Source organism: Lynx canadensis, chromosome X, assembly GCF_007474595.2.
Source record: "Lynx canadensis isolate LIC74 chromosome X, mLynCan4.pri.v2, whole genome shotgun sequence".
Taxonomy (NCBI): domain Eukaryota; kingdom Metazoa; phylum Chordata; class Mammalia; order Carnivora; family Felidae; genus Lynx; species Lynx canadensis.
Window position 1 is genome coordinate 57,434,479 of NC_044321.2, and position 22,867 is coordinate 57,457,345.

The window sequence follows — 22,867 nt, forward strand, 5'->3', positions numbered from 1 at the left end:
ATTTTGGGAAAAGTCACTGTAGGGATTGCTCTTGGACAGCTGGTGCCCAGGCTGTTCTGCCTCTAGTATCTGAGAATAGTGGATAGTACCCCACCCACCCCCTGCCATCCAGCTCCCTCAACCCAATTTTGTCCCCGTCTCTGTCCATTCATTTCACAAATCTTTACTGTTGTCTACAATGGGCTAGACCCTGTGCTGGGTGCTGAGGTCACAGAGGAGAACGAAAAATAGTTCTTGCCCTCAAGAAGTTCTCTGTCCAGTGAGGAAGGCACTTTTGGAGGCAAACACATCCTAGTCCATAACAAGGCAATAAAATACCAGTCTGTACAGAGTGCTTAGGGCATATAAAGAAAGGGTGTGGAAGGCTTCACAGAGGAGGCAGCACCTTTAAGGGCAAGGAGGAGAGAATGTTCCAGACATACATAAAGGCAACTTCAAAGTTTTTGTGGCCAGAACACAGGATGAGGGTCAGGGAAGGCGGGCAATGAGGTTGAAGGGATGGTCTGAGGCCAGATCACCAAGGACCTAGAAGGCTTTGGCCTTACCCTAGAAGCTATGGGGAGCCTCTGAATGATTTTAAGATGGGGAGGAGGCCCATCTAGCACGGTCTAGGGCTAGAGGAAGTTTTCCAGCTGCTACCCTCCTAATCATGCTTGAGGGTCTCACACTCTACCTAGGAACAATGGCAGAACAGGAGACTTCTACGAAGCCTTGGGCATGTGCTGATATGGATGGCTGATTTAATTTAAGCTCTTAATTATCAACTGTATTGCTTGCCTTGGAATGTAGATCCCTCCTGTCATCAGGAAGCCTTTCAATGACAATTAAGTATAACCACCAATTACCACTTGTCAGCCTCTGACCTGAATTAGAACCTGAGGCTGTGGATTAATCCCACCAAGCTTCTGGTCTTAGCTTGCAAGGGACTACTGCAGTCTCAAACAGAATTGAAGTAATTTCTAAAATAGCTTATGATTCATTTTTTCTCCCCTCCTGTGCCTAAATCTGCTGGCTCCATGTGGAGGGATAGGCACAAGTAACTGTAGAGGTGACATCACAGGAGTGGGCTGCTTGTCTGCTAGCCAGCCTGTAGAGCTTGGCCTGGAGTGCTTTATCTGCTGGGCTGGGCAATGCCTTCCAGCCGTTTTGGAGTCGCAGCTCCAGGTTCCTTGGTCCATGTGCTTTCTCCATATTTCTTTTTCAGACAAAAATTCTGGGCTGGGAAATCCAGGATAATGGGAATAGCAGTGGCAGGAAGAATAACACAGCCTTACATCTGTATAATGCTTCAGAGTTGTGAAATTCATTTGCTCCGTTTTGCTCCACCCAAACACCAGTGGGAAATGGAAGTTGGGGTTTTAGGCCTGAACTGGGGATAAACTTTTTTCTTGCACAAAGGAGCTAAATGCTAACATTCCCTGTTCACCTCAATGCACATCATGATTAGGCCTCAGATGCCACCAGAAGGTCAGAGAGACTCCTTTCAGCATCTAGGTGCTTCCTGTAAGATAAATTTTCCAGCACAAATTGCCTGGCAGGCACAATGTATTAACTATGCCATCCTGATTGAGCCAGCAAGTAGTGCCAGTCTCAGCACTGCCAACTCCTCCTGTAGACCACGGTTTACAGTCCCAATGGTCCCAAAGACCTTTACTGGAGCCAAAGGCATGGCTGCTAACTGTGGAGCCCTGAAGGTAGGGTGTGTCACGAACATCTGGAAGTGCCAACAGCTGCCAGAGCAGCTCAAGGGTCTGTGAAAGGAAAAAACTGCAATCTGAGTCACATTAGCCACCACTGTGGATCCTGAGGTGAAGGGCCACCGAGCCCAGCCATGAACAGCTGAAGAGTAGGGTGGATGGATTCTTTCCTTGGAGGAGCCATAAAAATAGTTCTGCATTGATCTCATGCTTGCTGTGTGACGTTCCAACACCCGGTCCCAGCATAGCTTGCTGTCCCCAGTGCTCTGTTGCTACAGTCAGCATGAGAAGTCTCCCAGCCCAGCTTTCCTCCCCTGATTTCCCCAGCATCATGGTTGCCAGGCTGGAAACCAAAGGGGTGTCATACTCTTGCTGGCCTTTATGTGTTTTAGAATAGATCTTCATGTACTGCACATGAGCATGTGTGTGTGGAGGGGAGGGCGTAAGGGGGTGGGGGGATGACCATGGTAGCAGTGAGCCACAGATGCTCATCAGTATTGAAGAGTGGCAGGTAATCCTGCTGTTGTTGCTGGACCTGCCGCTGCCTCCACTGCGCAAATTCAGAAAGACCCAGTGCAAGACCATAGGAGCTGGTCAGTGCCATGAAAACGTCATCTTTGTAAACCAAGATGCCGTACTCAGGCAATTCTGCTGGAAATCTTGGCAGGGTATAAAAGTCACCCTTTTGAAAGTTGAATCTGTAAACTTATAATGTGGAAAGCGACTGCCAGAACAGAACATCATCACCTCCAAAGCAGAGAGGCCTCCCAGAACTTGTTTTCCAGCTCACGGGGGATATGTGTGCCTATGAAAATAGACTAAGGATCACTGCCTCAGCCTGTTTTAGAGATGTGAATAAAAATCTTGGCTTGGGACTGCCTTCTTTCTGGTTGACTGATTTTTCAATTGATTTGTATTTATTAGCTAATGAAATTAAAGTTGTAAAAATGATAACAGAAACACAATAAATCTCCCCCACAACTGGCTGTTTCTATGTCACTATGGTACATTTCTCATTTTGATTACTTCAAAGTCTATTATTTTGTTCTCAATTATTCTGTTTTTCTGGCACTGGAGAAAATCAATTTGTTTTATTTTCTCTTATTCATGCACTCAATTATGCTCTTCGGGCACATTTAATCACTTTGATGTTTTCATTTTATGGCCCGTCTCTAGGCACTTCAGCTGCATTGCTGCCAACGGGCAAGCAGGACTAATTTGCATGTCACAATAGACTTGAAATTCTAACTCAATTTCGAAATCTTTATGAAATCTCCCTCCAAAATATGCTTGCAGCTGCATAGAGGCAGAAGGATGTGGGTAAACCAGAAGCCTATAAAGATGCTTCTCTTTCTTAAAACACTGAGAGCTCCTTTGGTGGCCTGACTGTAGCTTGCAGATGTCCCTGCCCAGGTATAGCAGAGGAGTCCAGAGGATGGGATGTCTGTAGAGCTTGCCCTGGAACTTTGTGGTGAGAGTCCTGCAAAGACTGTCCCTCAGCATCAAGGCCATGGAGGCTGGGCCTGTTTACTCTGGCATAAAATGCCTATTGGCACTGCTGGATTTGGCAGCTATGCTAAAGACAGTACCTGAATCTCAGTTGGTTAAAGGGCCTCCAGGTAGATTGAGGGAATTGTCAACAGTAAAGCATTCCAGAACTCTGAGTGTTTTACCTTATTTTCTCTAATAAGTTCTTTTTTTAAAATAGAAAAATGCAGTTTACTTTATTCTTTTACTGTTTCAAGTTTTTATTTAAATTCTAGTTAGTTAACATATAGTGTAATATTAGTTTCATGAGTAAAACTTAGTGGTTCATCACTTACATACAATACCCAGTGCTCATCACAAGTGCCCTCCTCAATCCCTATCACCGGTTTAACCCATCCCCCTTCCTCCCCTTCAGCAACCCTCAGCTAGTTCTTAATAGTTAAGAGCCTCCTCTCTAATAAATTCTGACCTCTCTTTTGTCCCCTGATTATTTTATTTCTTAAAAATTTATTTTAGAGAGGGGTGCCTGGGTGGCTCAGTTCGTTGAGCCTCTGACTTTGGCACAGGTCATGATCTCACAGCTCATGAGTTCAAGCCCTGCATTTGGTCTGTGCTGACAGCTCAGAGCCTGGAGCCTGCTTCAGATTCTGTGTCTCCCCCTTTCTCTCAGCCCCTTCCCTCCTGGTGCTCTGTCTCTCTTTCTCAAAATAAATAAACATTAAAAAAATAAAAAAAATATTTTAGTAGACAGCATGAGTGGGGGAGAGGGGACAGAGGGAAAGAGAGAATCTCAAGCAGGCTACACCTCAGCATGAAGCCCAATGTGGGGCTCGATCCCATGACCTTGGGATCATGACCTGAGCCTAAATCAAGATTTGGATGCTCATCTGACTGAGCCACCCAGGCGTCCTGTCTCTTGATTATTTTAGAGCTAAAAGCTGGAGGGGAATAAGTGATATAATTGCTTTAGGCATGTACTTTGGGAAAACAGAAAAAAAATTAAACACATTAAAGGCCTCCACTTATTCTTCAAAATTCCTTGGTTTGTTATATATAACAACAGCAACTCCCACCAGGAAGAAGGAAAATTCCATATTTTCTCTTTTAAAAGTTGGGCATGACCTTCAGTTTCTTAAGTGGAATTCCAGCTCCCTCACTTGCTCTAAACTTGCATAAACTAATCAATCTTCCTAAGCCTTGGTTCTCTCATCTGTTAAATGGAGCTAATAACATTATCTACCTCAGAGACAGATTTGTTTCCCAAACTTCAATGCTGTCAAGAAATTTGTCATATTTACATACCACTTATGTGGAAACCTATTTTATACCAACTTTTTAAAAAATCTTAACTTTATCCTAAGTGATATCTGTGAAATCACCAGAGTTTAATGTGATAGTTATATTTCTTTCCAATACACATTAAAACATATACTATTGACCCTTGAATAACACTGGTTTGAAGAGCTTTGGTCCAATTATACATGGATTTTTTACAGTACAATACTGTAAATGTATTTCCTCTTTCTTTTTTCAAATGTTTATTTTTGAGGGGGGGAGGGGCAGAGAGACCAAGGGAGACAGAGACTCCCAAGCAGGCTCTGTGCTGTCAGTGCAGAGCCCAATGTAGGGCTCGATCTCATGAACCTTGAGACCATGACCTGAGCCAAAGTTGGATGCTTAACTGACTGAGCCATCTAGGCACTCCTGTATTTATTCTTTCTCATGAATTTTATAATAACATTTTCTCTTCTCTACCTTACTTTATTGTAAGAATATAAAAACACTAATTCAAAGGGATAAATGCACCTCTATGTTTATAGCAGCATTATTTACAATAGCCAAGATATGGAAGAAGCCCAAGCATCCAACAATTGATGAATGGATAAAAAAAGATGTGGTATACACACACACACACACACACACACACACACACACACTGGAATACTATTCAGCCAAAAAAAGAATGAAATCTTGCCATTTGCAACAACATGGATAAATCTGGAGAGTATAATGCTAAGAAAAATAAGTCAGAGAAAGACAAATATAATTTCAAGTATGATTTCATCATATGTGGAATTTAAGAAACAAAACAAATGAGCAAAGGGAAAAGAAGACACACAGAGAGAAATCTAGAAATAGACTCTTAATTATAGAGAACAAACTGATGGTTATCAGAGGGGAGGTGGGTGGGGGCTGGGTTAAATAGGTGATGGGGATTAAGGAGTGCATTTGTGATGAGCACCAGGTGATGTATGAAAGTGTTGAATCACTATATTGTATACCTGAAACTAATATAATACTGTATGTTAACTAATGGGAATTAAAATAAAAACTTAAAAACAGGAAAAAATACAGTATACAATCTATATACAAAATATATGTTAATCGACTATGTTTCAGTAAGTTTTCTGGTCAATAGTAGGCTATTAGTAGTTACATTTTTGGGGATTCAAAAGCTATATGCATTCATGCTCACCCAGGGACACCAAAAACCAAACAAAGACAAAAATTAAAAAAACCAAGACAAACAAAAGTTATATGTAGATGTTTTTCAAGTATGTAGGGGGTAGGTGCCCCTAACTGTCACATTGTTTAAGGGTCAACTGTACACCAGATCCATTCCTGCCATAGGGTCTTTGGTCTTGCTCTTTTCTTCATCTAGAATGTTTTTCACCCCAATTTTTGCAAAGCTCCTTACCTTACTACATTAAGCTCTATTCCCAAATGTCACTTCCTCAGCGAGGCCTTTACTGACCACCTATCTAAAATAGCACCCCATTGAAATTTATCAGTAACCAACATTAAATATTTATTCATTTGCTTATTGTCTATCTTCCCCACTAGAATGTAAGCTCCATGATGGGCAAGACCTTTACGTGTCCTATTATTTTTTTAAATTAAAAATTTTTTTTTAAACATTTATTATTGAGAGACAGAGAGACACAGAGCGCAAGCAGGGGAGGGGTAGAGAGAGGGGGAGACACAGAATCTGAAGTAGGCTCCAGGCTCTGAGCTGTCAGCATAGAGCCCGACGCGGGGCTCCAACTCACAAACTGCAAGATGATAACCTGAGCCGAAGTTGGTCACCCAACCAACTGAGCCACCCAGGTGCCCCTACCTGTCCTACTATTTACATCTCTATCACCGGTGCCCAGAATAGTGCTTGGCACATATTAACACCAAATACATATTTGTTACATGTATGAAACATTGAAATAAAAAATTAGCTTAACAGTTACCAGGCTCCTCTTCTATCCCAGAATAGTGTCAGAGAAGGTAGAGTGGAAAGCCAGAACTTTTATCTCAATGGCAAGGAGGCCCACTCATTGTCATCATTAGAGACTACATGGGGAGCAGTAATGAAGTGCTATTCCCATTCCTAGCCAGGATGGTATCAGTGGAGTTCTAATGGGGAGCCTGAATTTCCACTCCTTTCTAGCAGATGAGATGCCCCACCTCTCCCTAGGCTGTCAATGGCAGCTGAGTGGGGAACCTAGATTTTTATCCCCACCTGGAAGTAATGGAGTGGTGCCCCCCCCCCTTCTCTGCAAGCATGATGTTATTGGAAGCCTGCTAAAACAGAAGATTTAAATAAGATGCAGATTTCATAAAAAGATCTAAAAATTTCAGGATACAATAGAAAATCACTCGTACCAAGAAACAGGAAACTATCAACTTGAATGGGAAAAAGACAATTAATGGATGCCAACACAGAGATGACATAGATGTTGGAAATACCTGACAATGAGTTTAAAGGGGTCATCATAAAAATACTTCACTGAGCAATTATGAACTTGCTTGAAAAAAAATGAAAGAATAAGTCTCAGCAAAGAAATAGAAGAAATAAAGAAAAACGAAATGGAAATTTTACAACTAAAAAATACAATAAGTGAAAGAAAAAACCCAACAGATGGGCTCCACAGCACAGTGGAGAGAAGTGGGAGAGGAAAATCAGTAAATTGGAATACAGAACAATAGAAATTAACCAATTTGAATAAAAGACAAAAAATAGTCTGAGAAAATGAGAACCTCAGGGATCATGTGGAACTATGATAAAAGATCTAATATTCATGTCACCAAAGTTCCAGAGGGCAAGGAGAAAGAGAATGGGACTGAAAAAGAATTTGGAGAAATAATAGCTAATGATTCCCCAAATTTGGCAAAAGATATAAACCTACAGATTCAAGAATCTGACTGAACCCCAAACTGGATAAATACAAAGAGATCCACACCAAGACCCATCATAATCAAATTCCTGAAAAGTTAAAAAAAAAAAAAAAGAATGTAAAGCAGCAAAACAGAAACAAAGCCTTACTATAAGGGAAAGATATTCACATGACAGTGGTTTTCTCATCAAAATCCATGGAGGCCCGAAGGAGGTGGTAAAATATGTTTCAGGTGGTGCAAGAAAGTAACTGTCAATCCAGAATTCTAGATCCATGAAAACATTTTTTTTCAGGAATGAAGGGGAAATAAAAATATTCTCAGAGGAAGGAAAACTAAGAGCACTTGTTGCCATCACACCTACCCTAACAGAATAGCTAAAGGAAGGTTTTGAAATGAAAAGGTCATGATAAAAGAAGGTATCTTGGAACATCAGGAAGGAAGAAAGAACAATGGAAAGAGTAAAAATATGAATAAACACAATAGATTTTTCTCATCTTCAGTTTTCTAAATTATGTTTGATGATTGAAACAAAAATTATAACACTGATGCAGTTCTAAATGTATGTAGAAGAAATATTTAAGACAATTATGTTATAAAGAGGAGAGGGGAAAGGACTTAAAGTAGGTAAGGTTTCTACACTTCACTCAAACTGGTAAAATATTGATACCAGTGGATTGTGGTAAATTATGTATATATAATATATACCCAGAGTGACTACTAAAAAGCCTACACAGAGAGATACAATCAAAACCACTAAAGATGAATCAAAATGAAATTTGAACAAAGGTATAAATTTACCAACAGTAAAGGAGGAAGAATAAAATAGACAGTGAACAGAAGGAACAAAGAGAAACAAAAAATAAAATGGTAGATTTAATCCCTAACATATCAAAATTACACTGAATATAAATGATCTAAATACATTAGTTATGGGGCTCCTGGGTGGCTCAGTTGGTTGAGCATCTGACTCTTGATTTCAGCTCAGGTCATGATCGTAGGGTTGTGGTATTAAGCCCCATGTCAGGCTCCACACTGAGCATGGAGCTTGCTTAAGATTAATTCTCTATGGGGTGCCTGGGTGGCTCAGTCAGTTAAGCATCCAACTCTTGGTTTTGGCTCAGGTCATGATGTTGTAATTCATGAGTTCGAGCCCTACATTGGGTTCTGTGCTGACAACGCAGAGCCTGCTTGGGATTCTCTCTCTCCTTCTCTCTCTGCCCCTCCTCCACTCTCTCTCGTTCTCAAAATAAACTTAAAAAAAAAGATTCTTTCTCTTTCTCTCTCTGTCCTCCTCTCCCCCACTCGTGCTCTCTCTAAGAAAATAAAATAAATACATTAGTTAAAAGACAAAGATTGGCAGAGTGGCTAAAAAAGTGATCCAACTACATGCTATCTATAAGAAACTCACTTTTAATATGATATTAGCAGGTTGAAAGTAAAAGGATAGAAAAAGATATGCCATGCAAACATTAATCAAAAGAAATCAGGAGTGGCTATATTTAAATCAGATAAAGTAAAATTGAAAGCAAAGAAAATTACCATGGACAGAAAGGGATATTACATAATGGTGAAAAGGTCAATCTACCAAGAAGATATAGCAATGGAAATGTGTATGTATCAAACAACAGAGCTTCAGAATAAATGAAGCAAAAGCTGATAGAGCTTAAGGAGAAATAGATTCACAATTAGAATTGGAGACTTAACATCCCTCTCTCAGCAACTGATAATAGAACAAGACAGATAATGACCAAGGATATAGAAAAACTCAATAATGCTATCAGCCAATAGGATCTAACCAACATTGATAGAACATTCCATCAAACAGCAACAGAATACATATTTTTTCTAGCACTTATAGAACATATACCAAAATGGATCATATACTGGGCCATAAAACAAACCTCAACAAGTTGAAAAAAAATTGAAATTATATAGCACATATTTTCTGACCACAATGGTATCAAGGTAGAAATGAAAAACTTCCTGAAAAGGAAATCTCCAGGCCCAGATGGTCTCACTGGAGAAGTCTACTAAAAAGGAGAATTGATATGAATTCTACCCTATCTCTTGCAGAAAATGGAAGAGGAAGGAATATTCCCAAATTCACCTCATAAGGCATTATTGGCCTGATACTGAAAGCAGATGATGACAGCACAAAAAAAAGAAAACAATAGGCTAATATCTCTCATGAATATAGAAACAAAATCCTCAAGAAAATATTAACAAATAGAATTCAGCAATGTATATAAAAATTGTACACCATGATCAAGTAGAGTTTATTTTGGATATACAATCTGGTTCAAAATTTGAAGATCAGGGGCGACTGGCTGGCTCAGTCAATAGAGCACATGACTCTCTATTTTGGGATTGCAATTTCAAGCCTCATGTTGGGCATGAAGACTACTTTATTTATTTATTTATTTTTAAATTTTTAATGTTTATTTATTTTTGAGAGAGACAGAGACAAAGGGTGAGTGGGGGAGGGGCAGAGAATGACAGGGAGACAGAGAAACCGAAGCAGGCTCCAGGCTCTGAGCTGCCAGCACAGAGCCTGACATGGGGCTTGAACTCACAAACTGTGAGATCATGCCCTGAGCCAAAGTTGGATGCTTAACCGATTGAGCCACTCAGGTGCCCCATACTTTAAAAACAAAACAGAACAAAAACCCCCACAAAATTTGAAGATCAATCAGGGTAATCTACCATATTAAAAGGCTAAAGAAGAAAAATTACATATATATCAGTATTAGTATCAACTGATGCAGAAGCTGCATTTAACACCCATTCATAGCAAAGACTCTCATGAAACCAGGAATATGAAGGGTTACTGCCTCAACTTAATAAGAAAGATCTATGAAAACCTACAGCTAACATACTCTTAGTGGTGAAAGAGTGAGTATTTTTCCTTTAAGTTCAGGAACAAGGCAAGGGTGTCTGCTCTCACCATTTTTATTTAACATAATATTGGAAGTCTAAGCCAGTGCAATCAGTCAAGAAAAGGCAACAAAAAGCATACAGATCAGAAATGAAGAAATAAAACTGTTTCTATTTGTAGATGAGTGGTGATCTATGTAGAAAATCCTAAGAATCCTCAAGAAACAGAACTAATAAATGAGTTCAGCAAGGTCACAGGATATAAATGCAATATACAAAAATTGTATTTCTATATAGTAACTATTAACAGATGGAAAACAAAATAAATACAATAATTCAAGGGGCACCTGGGTGGCTCAGTCAGTTGGGCATCCGACTTCAGCTCAGGTCATGATCTTGTGGTTCATGGGTTCGAGCCCCGCATCAGGCTCTGCTGACAGCTCAGAGCCTGAGCCTGCTTCAGATTCTGTGTCTCCCTCTCTCTCTGCCCCTCCCTGCTCATGCTCTCTCTCTCTCAAAAAATAAATAAATTTTAAGAAAATTTTAAAAAATACAATAACTCAAAAAGAGAAAAACTAACGTATAAAACCTGTTTAGAATCTGTATGCTGAAAATTATAAAATGCTGAAGAAGGAATTAAAAAAAGACCTAAATAAATGGGGAGACAAACCATGTTTATGGATTGGAAAACTCAATACAATAAAGATGTCAATTCTCCCCAAATTGATATACTTGTTCAACATGATTCCTAACAAAATCACATCAAGATATTTTGTAGACATAGACAAGATTATTCTAAAGCATATATAGAAAGCAAAGAAACTAGTATAAGCTAAAACAATTTTGAAAAGGAAGAAAGAGGAATCACTCTACCTGATTTAAGGTGTATTTATTTACTTTTTAAAAGTTAATTTATTTTGAGAAAGAAGCAAGAGAGAGGAGGAGAGAGGAGTAGAGAGAGAGAGAAAGAGAGGGAATCCCAAGCATGCTCCACACTGTCAGTGCAGAATCAGATGCGGGGCTCAAACTCATGAACTGTGAAATCATGACCTGAGCTGAAATCAAAGTCAGATGCTTAACCGACTGAGCCACACAGGCACCCCTGATTTAAGGTTTATTATATAGTATACTAATCAAGACTATGAGGAGGAATAAACACATAGATCAATGGAGCAGAAGAGAGAAGTCAGAAAGACTGAGACTGAGACAGCTGCTTTGGAGTGAATGAGAATTTTGGAAAGGAACATGGTCCTAGGAAGCTATCTGGATTTTATACCCTTCTACTAGACAGAAGAGGCTTTACAGCATGAGTCAAGGGAAAATCTGCTTCCTTGAGCAGACAGATGGAAGCACCCTAGAATTACTAGAGGTACCTAAAAAAGGAAATAGTACCTGAGCCATGTAAAATGCTCACTCTCTAGTCCCTATCTTTCCAGCAATGTGAGCAATGTGCAGGTGCAGTGACCAGATTTTGTAAACCAAAAATTGGGATATAAGGTCTGATAAAACATTATTATTATTATTATTATTATTATTATTATTATTTAAAAATTCAAACATGTATTAATTCTTTTCTGAATAAAAAAGCAACACATGCTCAAGGTAGAAATTTTGAAAAATACAGAAAAAGAATTAAGAACAAGTAAAAAATACCCACAATTCCAATCCTACCAACCAAAGTAACTACTGTTAGCATTTTTGTTATATTTCCTTCTGACGTTTCTCTGTGCATATCCACATACTCACTCACATATACATTATGTATATTTACAAAACTGAGACTATTTGGTATTAACTCATTTTGTATCCTGTTTTTTTTACACTTAATATTGTTTTGAGAATAATCTTGTGCCATCAAATTATCTTTAAAAATTTCTTTTTAGTTGGCTGCAACAAATCTTCCATGTAGATGTATTTGGGACATTGTATTATACCTCAACTTCAAAATATCAAAACAGAACACATCAAGTATATGTTTCTGTAAAACTATCCCCCCTCCTCCAACAGCTCCCCATCCAAGCTGATATCCAAATGGAAACCTCAGAATCATTTTTACTTCCTCCTCTCTTTTTGATTCCCTATACATGACCTATTTCTAAGTGTTGTTGGTACTCTCTTCCAAACAACCCTTGGGTATTCTGGGAGGAATAGGATAGGGAATATCCTACTACCACTGTTCTGGTCCACTCTCTTGCAGGCTCACTCTTAGAATGATTCATCCAAATATCACGATTCATCCAAATATCACTGCATCATGTTATGTCCTAATCTTGGAACCTAGAATGGCTCCCACTTTATTGTATCCAGTATGGACTCCTCAGCCAGAAATTCAAGGGAAGTTGCAATCTGCTCCTGGATCCCACCTATTCAAGTTTCCCTCACTTATGAACACTTCCCCATTATCAATTAAAATCCTCCAAGCCTTTTGAAAGCAGTCTCCCTTAGGTTTTACTCCCCCACTTCTACATAGTATCAGCCTTATTATATCCTGATCTGTCTAAAGGTGTTAGTTTTGTCTCCTTCTCTAGAGTTCTTAGCTGTTTAATAGAGGCAGAGACCATGTTTTAAACTTCTCTTATACCTCTCATGGCACTAAGAACATGGGAGGTTACAAAAAATATCCATTGATTGATTTAGTTTGGCTCTGAAGTGGAGACACAATAATACTTCTTAAAATTAAGCTGGTTCAGAACCTGACTTTGGTAGACATTGCAGGGTGGAAAGGGTTCACTAGGGTCAACTGAAAAAAGCAGACAGGGTATGATGAGTAGACTTGAACAATACTGATAAGAGGCAGATGGCACTAGGTCTGGATTCAACTCCAGAGGTCACTACTTACTTGTTATGTGACTATGGGCATGTTACATGGTGTCTTTGGACACAAGTTTCCTACCTCATGAGGTAATTGTGAAGATTAAATGAGATCATATATGTAAAGAATCCAGCACATGGTGTCACACAGTTGAATTTCAATAATGGTAGTTCTTGCTTCCTGTATATATAGGTATTTTGAGTCTTAATAAGTAATCTGCCAAGGGTTTTCATGGTTTTTTAAAAGCTGTTTAAGTTACTGTAACCAAAGTTACAAAGATACAAAGTTAACTTTGGTTACAATAACTTAAACAGGAGGCTTACAGCCTCCATTTTTATTTTAGAATTTATAACATTTTAAGCATGATATATTTTTAAAAACTTTTATCATTATCTATTTTTAAAGTAATCTCTAAACCCAATATGGGGCTTGAACTCACAAACCTGAGATTAAGAGTTGCATGCTCTATTGACTGAGCCAGCTTGGTACCCTGATATTTTTATAACTTATCTTTCTGTTTAACAACAACAGTAACAACAAACCTTTCCAATTCTATCACTCTTTAGTACCTATCACTCTTTAGTACAACAAGACAAGAACCTGGGCAATGGGGAAGAACCACAGTGGGCTAGAGAGGAATAAAGAGGGGACAGGGGATGACAAGAGGAGATAAGGGATGGACATCACAGAAACCCTCACCTGAAGTCATGCAAATTGGCTCAAGGTATCCTCCACAATCCTGCTCCAAATCCTTCTAAGAAGCCTGAAAGCAAATGGTCAGTCTGTCTTGGGACCAACCCTGACTTTCAGCTTATTCTTATGGCTTCTCAGGAAGCAAGAGAAGGTGTGGAAATAAGCTGAGTTTCCATGGTGTAGAGTCCCACCAGGCAGGAGAACCGTTTCAGCAATTCCTTGGAGCTTCAGCAGGCCTTGGACATATCCAGATCTGATGCCCCAATTGCTAGTCCCTAGAAGAATGTCAATCCCAGACTTCAAACTGCCAGAGGAGGTGCTGCTTACACTCAGTACAATGGTGTTCCTGAGAACATTACCAGTAGATGTGCAAAGGGCCTCATTTTGGGGCCATGGAACTGTAAATAGCAGAGTGAGGCTAGTGAACACAACACACTTCAGGTAGTAGGAGCTAGATGGGTTGGCTTCTTCCACCTTTTGTCCTTCACTTTTACTTCTCTATTCAGTTCAGAATGGAGTAAAAAGATTCAATAATAGTATGGTAGGGTGATGGGAGCATGGCAGGGACAGGGGGTTAGAGAAGGCTGAAAGGCCTGTGTCAGAGGCCAGAATTTCAAGTGTTGCCCTTAGCTGATTTCCGAGGAGACATCAGATTTCAGGTGTTTTGGATCAGCCACATGGAAGGTGCCAGATATGCAGTGAAGGGTAGGAAGGGTTTACTAGGGGTAATTGGAAAAAGCAGGGGTAGGTGTGGTTAAAAAAATAGGAATGGAAAAATGAGGTATGACAAATAGACTTAGCAGGGCAACACTGCAAAGAGATGAGGGGCAGTGGAAAGGACAAAAAGCCTGACTCTAAAGCCCCAATTCAAAGAGACTGGTCTACCACCTATTAGCACACTGTGTGTGGCACATAGAACTTGCTTAGTAATTGCTTGCTGAATGAACGAACAAATGTGACCTTGGCCAAGTTACATATCCTCTCTGAGCCTTAGTTTCCTCATCTGTAAAATAAGTAGTAGTTATTGTTCTTTTATTTCACCTATGTTGTCTCTCCCCTACATCCACATCAGTTGGCTGATCCATCTTCCCAACCCTGCACTGTAGAGGATGCTAACTAAGCCTCCTTCATTAAGGATCAGAAAAGGCAGATGTGCACAAGGCCTTCTCTTTCTTCTTGTGTCTTCCCCCTCCTTCTCCTCCTCCTTACCTCCTGGCCCTATTTGTCTTCTTTTCTATTCCAGGAAAACTTGGGGCACAGTCTGGGAACTCAGAGCAAGTGAGTTATAACCTCCAGTTACAATGCCAGCACATACTCACACATGTGCAACTCACTCTCCCTCTGTACTCCTCCACAGAAGGTTGGGTCTGGGCTGCAATAAGAAGCTTGTGGCTCCCTAGGGACCTTTACTTGATTCAAATGTTATCCATACCAGGGACTAGAAAACTCTACCCTTGTTTCCTCATGTAGAGCCAGGTGGGCTTGGGGAGCTAGCTACCCATGGGGATTGATCACATCAGCACTAGTCCAACTCTATAAGGTTCATTGTGAGCCAATTCCTCTGGAGTACATCAACCAGAGGAAAGTCAAACAAGTTTGAGAACATGAAGATGGTGTGAGGATAATTTTACAGTAGTGGGCATGAGCTAGGCTGAGCGATCCACACTTCCTTGTGAACACTGACACATATCTTTGAGATTTACTGGCATGAGAAGAGCAATTTGTTAGAGCAAAACATAGCTTTTTCCTGTATGAAGCTAACAGCTTGAATTGACTCTCCAAGGTTTTATTTTTGTCTGTTTTTTCCCTCTTGGAAAGACTAATGGACAGTAAAGATGGGATAAGGTGAATTCTAAATTTGCCTGTCCCTCCAGTCAACTTGTGGAATATAGAATACATCTCTATAAGATGAGCCTTCCCAAGTTTGATCTTCAGTAGGCCAAATATCCCATCTTTTGTGCTTCCAAGGGATGTGGTGAGAAAGAGAAAAAACCCCAAGCTCAAAGGCTGAACAAATTCAATGAGACATGCTGGCTAAACTCCCTCCCATAGAGTGGAGCTTAATCCATCCACTCCATCATTGCCATCCCATCTTCCCAAATCAATCCATGCTTCCCCGCTCCTTTGTTTTTAATATGGGGGAAGGAGGGCAAGAGACACAGTGAGAAATGGCCAGCCTTGATGAGGTTTTTATATGCAAGAACAAATGACAGTCATGTAGGCAGGTTCAGGAAAATCTTTCAGAATGTAGAAAATTCAGCAGCTTTTCCACACTGACCATTGTCATGGCAACACACTCACTATCTGATGGCAGCATGCGTCTGGAGGGGCATGGTCTCAGTATAGCAGGTTAGCCTGGCCATTTTTAGCAACATTTAGACTTCTTTCTAGCCTCATTTCTTCTAGGTTTAGCTGAATTTCTTTTTGGTCCTGGACTTGTGTGCTCTGCTCATTTGCATGGCTAGAACACAAGATTTTGTCAATATGAAAGAGATAGCTAAATGGAAAATCTGAGCATTCCTAGTATTCTATAGCCACTCTACTTGCTGTCCTCCCTCCCTGGCTCTTCCCCACCCACTCTCAGCCATTTAATTTATTTTCTTCTCATCAATTCTTTCCTGTACACAGTATTACTTCCCCCCTCAACAACTATGACTCATCTACCAACCCCTGCACTCTCATCATATTCTTTTTGTTGTGTTTCTATTTTCTCATTTTTAACATACAGCATCCTAGGATCTTAAGAATGGAAGAAACCTTAACAATAATCCAGTATAATCAATGCAGGAGCCCTTGTATTATATGACAACCAAGTGACAGTCTAGTCTCTACTTGTATGTCTCTGCCAACAGAGACCTCATTCCTTTTTGGATGGCCTGCTCCACTTTGGACACCGCTAAATGTTAGAAAATTCTTCCTTCTATTGAATAAGAATTTGCCTTTTTATAATATCTACCCATGGGCCCTAGCTCTGTGCTCTGTGACTACATAACCTCTGTCTATGCCCTCTGCACTGTGACAGCCTTTCAGAGATATGAGGTAAAGACCACATCCCCCTGGGTCTTCTTTTTTCCAAAAGCCTCAGCTCCTCTAACCAGACCTCTTGGACCCTGGTCTATAGTCCTTTCCCCATACCAACTGACCAGCAGCATGCTCCTATTTGTCTGGAGCTCTTTTAAAGTGAGGTTGATATTGCATCAACATCTCTGGAGGCCACCTTGTCCTGATGACTCACACTAACTGCGTTGACTAAAATCCCTAGCTCTTTCAGACAAAATGCTGCTGAGCAACATCTTCCCATCTTGTATGTGTCCAATGCTTCTGAGGACCTAATTCCTGGTCCATACATTTTTGCCCAGTTTAATTTTATTGTGCTATAATCAGAATATTGCTTTAACCTGTTAGGATCTTTTAAAAATCTTGACTTACATGTAACTTACATGTCCTCTAAGATTTTCTATTATTTTTCCCCAACCCTCAAACTAATCTTTTATCTCAAGTCTTTAAAAAATTTATTGCTCTTTTGGGTTTCTTACCTTTCCTAGTTCTCTTCCCTTTGAATTACCTTCCTTATGTCTTCTCTCGCTTGTCATTTCCATTTCCTCAATAGCAAGATGTCACCACTCTGGAGATATGTGTCTGGGTACGTGTGTAGGAAAGCATGAGGGCATACAGATATCTGCACATACGTAGGTGTGAACAAGAAGCTGCAGAGGCTTTAGTTTCTCTGTTTCTATTGCTTTGTCTGTGCTCTACCAGGATTTAAAGCCTGGATGGGGGGAAAATGGCAAGGTTGAAGGAAGAGGGGTAAGAGAAGTTGGTCCAGGATCAGTCCCAAAGGAAACAGGAAAGTTGTCCTGGGTCTGTGAGGGGCAGCAGGAAACTAGGGTGGGAGCACTAGTGTTAATGAAGACTGCAGCATAGTGAGAAGGACTGGAAAAGGGCCAGGAATAGAAAGAGTTTAAAAGCCTTAAAGATTGTACAAAGGGAGGAGGATTTGGTTAGGAAGTGAGGGCTTGTGGGGTCGGTACCCACTGAGAGGTTGGAGGGAGGTGGCTTGAAACTATAGGATCAAGAGAAGGCTGAGGGCTATTAGACACCCCAGAGAGGCAATAAGCATTGCTGTGAGCGTTATCTTAGAAGTTTATGACTTGTGAGCTTAGAAAATTTTATCTGGCCAAAGGAGCCTGGGACGTGGAGTCCCTGCCTAAGGACTTGGCTGTTGTCACAGCCTGGGCTCTACTAGAGGATGGGGCCTTAATATAACCCTCAGCAAAGACTCCTAGGACATAATGTGTTCCCTCAAACTAACTCTGGCACAGAACAGCCTCCCTTTCATGCTGGATTCTATTCCAACGAGGGAGTCAAAGGTAGGAGGACTGCTGCTGTCTTGGTCGTTATATGAATAAACATGGGGACGTCACTCTCTGAGATGGTCAATATGATACTCTTAGCCTCTTAACTCTGCAAATAATTAGGATCCAAAAGATATGCACACATATATACAAATTCAATTAAACAGGAAAATGGGTGCCAAAACAACTTTACAGTATTGTAGATAAAGTGAATTGAGTTGTGGAGTAGCACCTGGGGTTTGGTGGGGGGGGGGGGCTCTACTGGAAAGCTAAGGGCAGCATCCCCAAACAGCTAGTGGATAGTGTGATCAAGAGTATAACAACCTGATGACTGCCATTTCCCTCTGTCCAGAAGTCAGAATAATTGTAGGCCAGCCTAAAGGAAGGGCAAGATAGGGAAGCAGCCCCATCTTCAGTGCTTTGGGTAAGACTGGGGAGCCCACCCTCAGGGCACCAGAATCCTGACTATCCACTGTGGCCCCATAGTCTCTCAAGGCCATCTTGGATCAAGGAACTACACTGGAATATGATGTCTTTGAGCCCCTCCTCCCCCTACCCCCAAGTCTGAGTTGACTTGAACTTCCCTCATCTTAAGAGAATTTTACTGTTGCTCTTTTAAAAGGAAAAGGGTTCCAGGGCATACTTTAGAACTAGTTTTCCACTGGAGGTACCTAAAGATAAACCTTTTGTCTCCCTGAAGGTGACATTAGCTGGCCAAATGACAATCCCAATCAGAGTGGCCAGTGTGGAATTCCAGCTACAAGCTATCAGGCCAAGAAGTTTCCCTTCTAAGTCAGTGAAATGATTAGCCACCAAAAGACAAATGGTATTTGGGGAAGCTCCCACTGATGGGCCACCACAGGCTGGGTGGAATGAGGAGGGCAGGACTCGAGGGGTGGTGCTCACCTTTGATGTAGTTGAGGATTTGCTGAACTCGGTGGGGCTCATTGCGGTCTGGCCGGCAGCTTGGCGTGATTTCCAACACATAATCAGGACCATATGCTGTGAAAAACTGTAAGGAAAAGGGAAAGGCCAAAAAACAAACTAAACCACAGAAAACCTCAAAACCAAACCACATACACACAGAACAATCAAAAGAAAGCCACCACTGTCCATTAGGCAAAGGAGGCCCAGGTGGGCCAGGCAAGATGATACAGCAGGAAGCCTTGTCCTGGTGGTACCATTCCTCTTGTTCAAAACCTCCAGTGACAGTTCACTGCTAAATTATTTAGCTTGCTGTTGAAGGTTCTCTCTGCTCAGGTCCCAGCTTCTCTCTCTAGCTTTAGCTCTCACTGCCCCCTGTTCTCTAGCCACACTGGCCTGCTCTGGGCTCTCCCAAATCACATCATGCTTTGTTCTGCAACCCCCCCCCCACCCCCACCCCCGCTTAGGATCTTTGCCATTGATCTTTGTTAGGGCTGCAAAGGCCCTCCCTCAATTCCTGCTGCCTGTGAAAAACCTCCCTATGCTTTCAGGCACAGCTCAAATGTCACCTCCTTCACAAAGCTGTCCCTTAATTTCCACCAACCTGCAGCGTGTTCTTTTGGTACCTTTCTTATGGCCCGTGTTCAACAAATACTACATGCCTACATATTATATGTGGGTCACTATGCTGGCTGCTGTTGAGACTATGAAGATGGGCAAGACCTCCTCTGGGATCCTCTAGGCGTTCATAAACCCATTCTGCATTAGATAGAGATTTTTCAGCAGTGATCTGACCTCCCTGCACTGGATTGTCAGTTCCTTGAAGGCAGGCAGCACCTATGTCTTATTCACCTCTTTGATCCTCAGACTATGGCAGCTGTCTGTTAACTTTGGTTGATTTGAATTCCCTGACCCAGGAATGTCAAGTAAGCCTAGTTTCTCCAGTTTTTCTTTCTCTATAGTAGAGTTTATTTGTTTTTAAATTCAGGGAATCAAAAGAAAGGTTTTTGGATTCTATTTCTAGCTCACTAGATGGTTCCTTGTGACCTTTGGTAAGTCACAATATCTGATTCAGCTTCTCTATTAGGGCCCGCTTGGGGAAAAACACTCCACGACAAAGGGAATCATTCAATTGGGATAAGTTTTTGAATGGGAAGTATGCACAACTACTATTTTTGTTTAGTTTTTAACAGAAATAGTATTTGTGCATACTTTCTGGAGAGAGAGCATATGGTTCTTAACATTACGTGCTTTCAATAGTGATATTGTTAGGTGGTAAGTAAAACAGGGACATTCAAATTCCATGGAAAAAATGGCAGAGAGGGCATGAAAAAAAGGATCTGGATATATGTTATGAATTTGATGTCATTCAGAGAACCCAAGGTTATTGTCATTGCCATCAAATTATCCTTATTTTTTTTTTAATTTTTTTTTTTTTCCAACGTTTATTTATTTTTGGGACAGAGAGAGACAGAGCATGAACGGGGGAGGGGCAGAGAGAGAGGGAGACACAGAATCGGAAACAGGCTCCAGGCTCTGAGCCATCAGCCCAGAGCCCGACGCGGGGCTCGAACTCACGGACCGCGAGATCGTGACCTGGCTGAAGTCGGACGCTTAACCGACTGCGCCACCCAGGCGCCCCTTTTTTTTTTTTTTTTAATTTTTTTTTTTTCCAACGTTTATTTATTTTTGGGACAGAGAGAGACAGAGCATGAACGGGGGAGGGGCAGAGAGAGAGGGAGACACAGAATCGGAAACAGGCTCCAGGCTCTGAGCCATCAGCCCAGAGCAAATTATCCTTATTAAGAGTCTGGATGTATATCTGGCACCATGGGAGAAGTTGTGGAATGATCTCTAAGGGTTCTAACAGCATCTTTGTGGAATCCATGGGAGTAATTTAATTGGCAGATGGCTTTTGCACATCCATGATGGAAAACTCTATACATTGAATTAAAAGAAAAATGCCCAAGACTGCCCCAATGCTTATTATAATGCTTTTTTTTTTTAATGGACTGACATAGAAAGGAAAGAGGGGCCTTGTTCTTTCCTGATGGAGTCATTGCTGTCTGATGTCTGAAGCCCTGTGTTCTGGAGATAGGAGAAGCCTTGAGTGGAGATCATCTTTATCAAACCCATATATGGAAGAGACAAGAGGGGTTACCTGGGAAATATATCTAGAAACTAACCACCATTATGATAAAAAAAAAACTTGAGAGGTTTGTATTTTTAGCTGATGATAGCCCCTCAGTCCAAGCTCAAGGATCTTGTGGGCTTGGCTCTGGAAGAGAAGGCTTCAAACAGGTGTTGCCCTCTCCTTAGGCGACCTCTTTTCCTCCAGAGGGTGTCAAGTAGTACACTCATTTCACAGGTATGGGAAGATGGGTTTAGAGAGAGCAATAGAAGAAAGGCAGCTGCAATGAAGTAGATACTCTGGGAGAGGACTGAAACCCCTAGCATCAAAGTGCTAAACAAATCAGAGGCAGGGTGCCTCACGGAGGTATAGGAGGAGAGAATGTTCTGCCTCCATCTAAGAAGATAACACTGATGATCCTCTGCCAGCAAGATAGAGCTGCCAGTTTAGGGTTATTTGGAACATGTTCTCATTGTGAATATCTACTATATTGTTACCCATATTCTCCTGCTTCAGTTCCCTCTTTGCCCAAGAGCACACAGTTGTAACATGGTCAGCTGGTGCCAGAACTTACTTGTAATGTAACAGAACTCAGTTTGATTGGGATTGTGTCTCTTGATCTGGCTGCATTAGCACCTGGCTTTAACTAACCCATGAATAACCTATTCTTTGCTGAAGCAAGCTGGCTATAGGTAACGACCAAGTCTGGGTTCCCAGACATCTCTCCACCTTTGCCAATGAAATATTATTCCCAGGTTCTGCTTATCTGTTTGGCTAGGGGACAGAGATGATTTAGGAATGTCCCTGTTTTATGATCCAGTTTGACATGACAGCTGGCTGGTCCCAGCCTTGGGGAGGCACTGTTTGGGGCCAAAGGAAGTAACAGGCATTGGGAAGTCAGCAGCTGTATCTAAGGCAAAGGTGTTGCTCTATTCCCCTCTCTGGCTCTCTCATGGCATTTCTCTGTTTCTGTGTTATGTTATGCATTTATTTTGGCACTTGTTAACTTTTTCTACTAGACTCTGCAAAGGCAGAAACTCCTGTCACATACTCTGCAGAACTGTGGAACTGAGATCAAATCATCAAAGGTTCTTCTTAAACCTTTATTTTAAAGTTATGTTGAATGAAATTCATTCACAAAAGATTTAGCTTGCTTTTCAGTTAATTCTGTGGAATAATGCAAAGAGCCAACTCATAGCATTAACAGCTTTTCTGGACTCTTGAGGAAGCATGGTGAGGTGGAAAGAGCACTGGCTTTAGAGTCGAACAGAGATGCATGTTATATCAGGATTCAGTCATGTACCTCAGGCAAGCTGCTTAATCTCTCTTTTGTTATTGCTACCAGAAGATGATAATAAATGCAGACCTGGGTGGATTATTAGAAACCACTGAGATAGTATAAACAAAAGGGCCTAGCATAGGGCCCAGAACATAGTAGGACTTCAGTAAATGTGAATTCCCTTCTCCTGGGGCAAGAGGCCCTTGCCTAAACGGTGCCTCACCCATACCCTGGGGGATGTTGGGCCACACACTTGGGGCTGCTGTGTAGAAAGAATTGTTCCTCCTGCTAGACAAAACCCAGCAGCCCCAATGTCCTCTCCACTTGCTTAAACCATTAGCTCCGCCCAGGGCCTGTGGAGAAACTGACTTCTCTCACAGTTTCCTGCCCTATGCTCCTGCCACTTGTTACTTACTGGAGAGGTGGAAAGGAAATCTGATCACATAA

General features: G+C 41.2%; 1 protein-coding gene across 3 annotated transcripts in view; it reads right to left on the bottom strand.

Annotated features, from left to right (window-relative positions):
- Positions 1–22,867, bottom strand: part of HDAC8 (histone deacetylase 8) — a 225,721-nt gene that overhangs the window by 10,198 nt on the left and 192,656 nt on the right. For all 3 annotated transcript variants that reach the window (XM_032592031.1, XM_032592030.1, XM_032592034.1), the window contains one exon: positions 18,993–19,098. In XM_032592031.1, the coding sequence (XP_032447922.1) occupies positions 18,993–19,098 (106 nt within the window). The remainder of the gene's footprint in view (positions 1–18,992; positions 19,099–22,867) is intronic.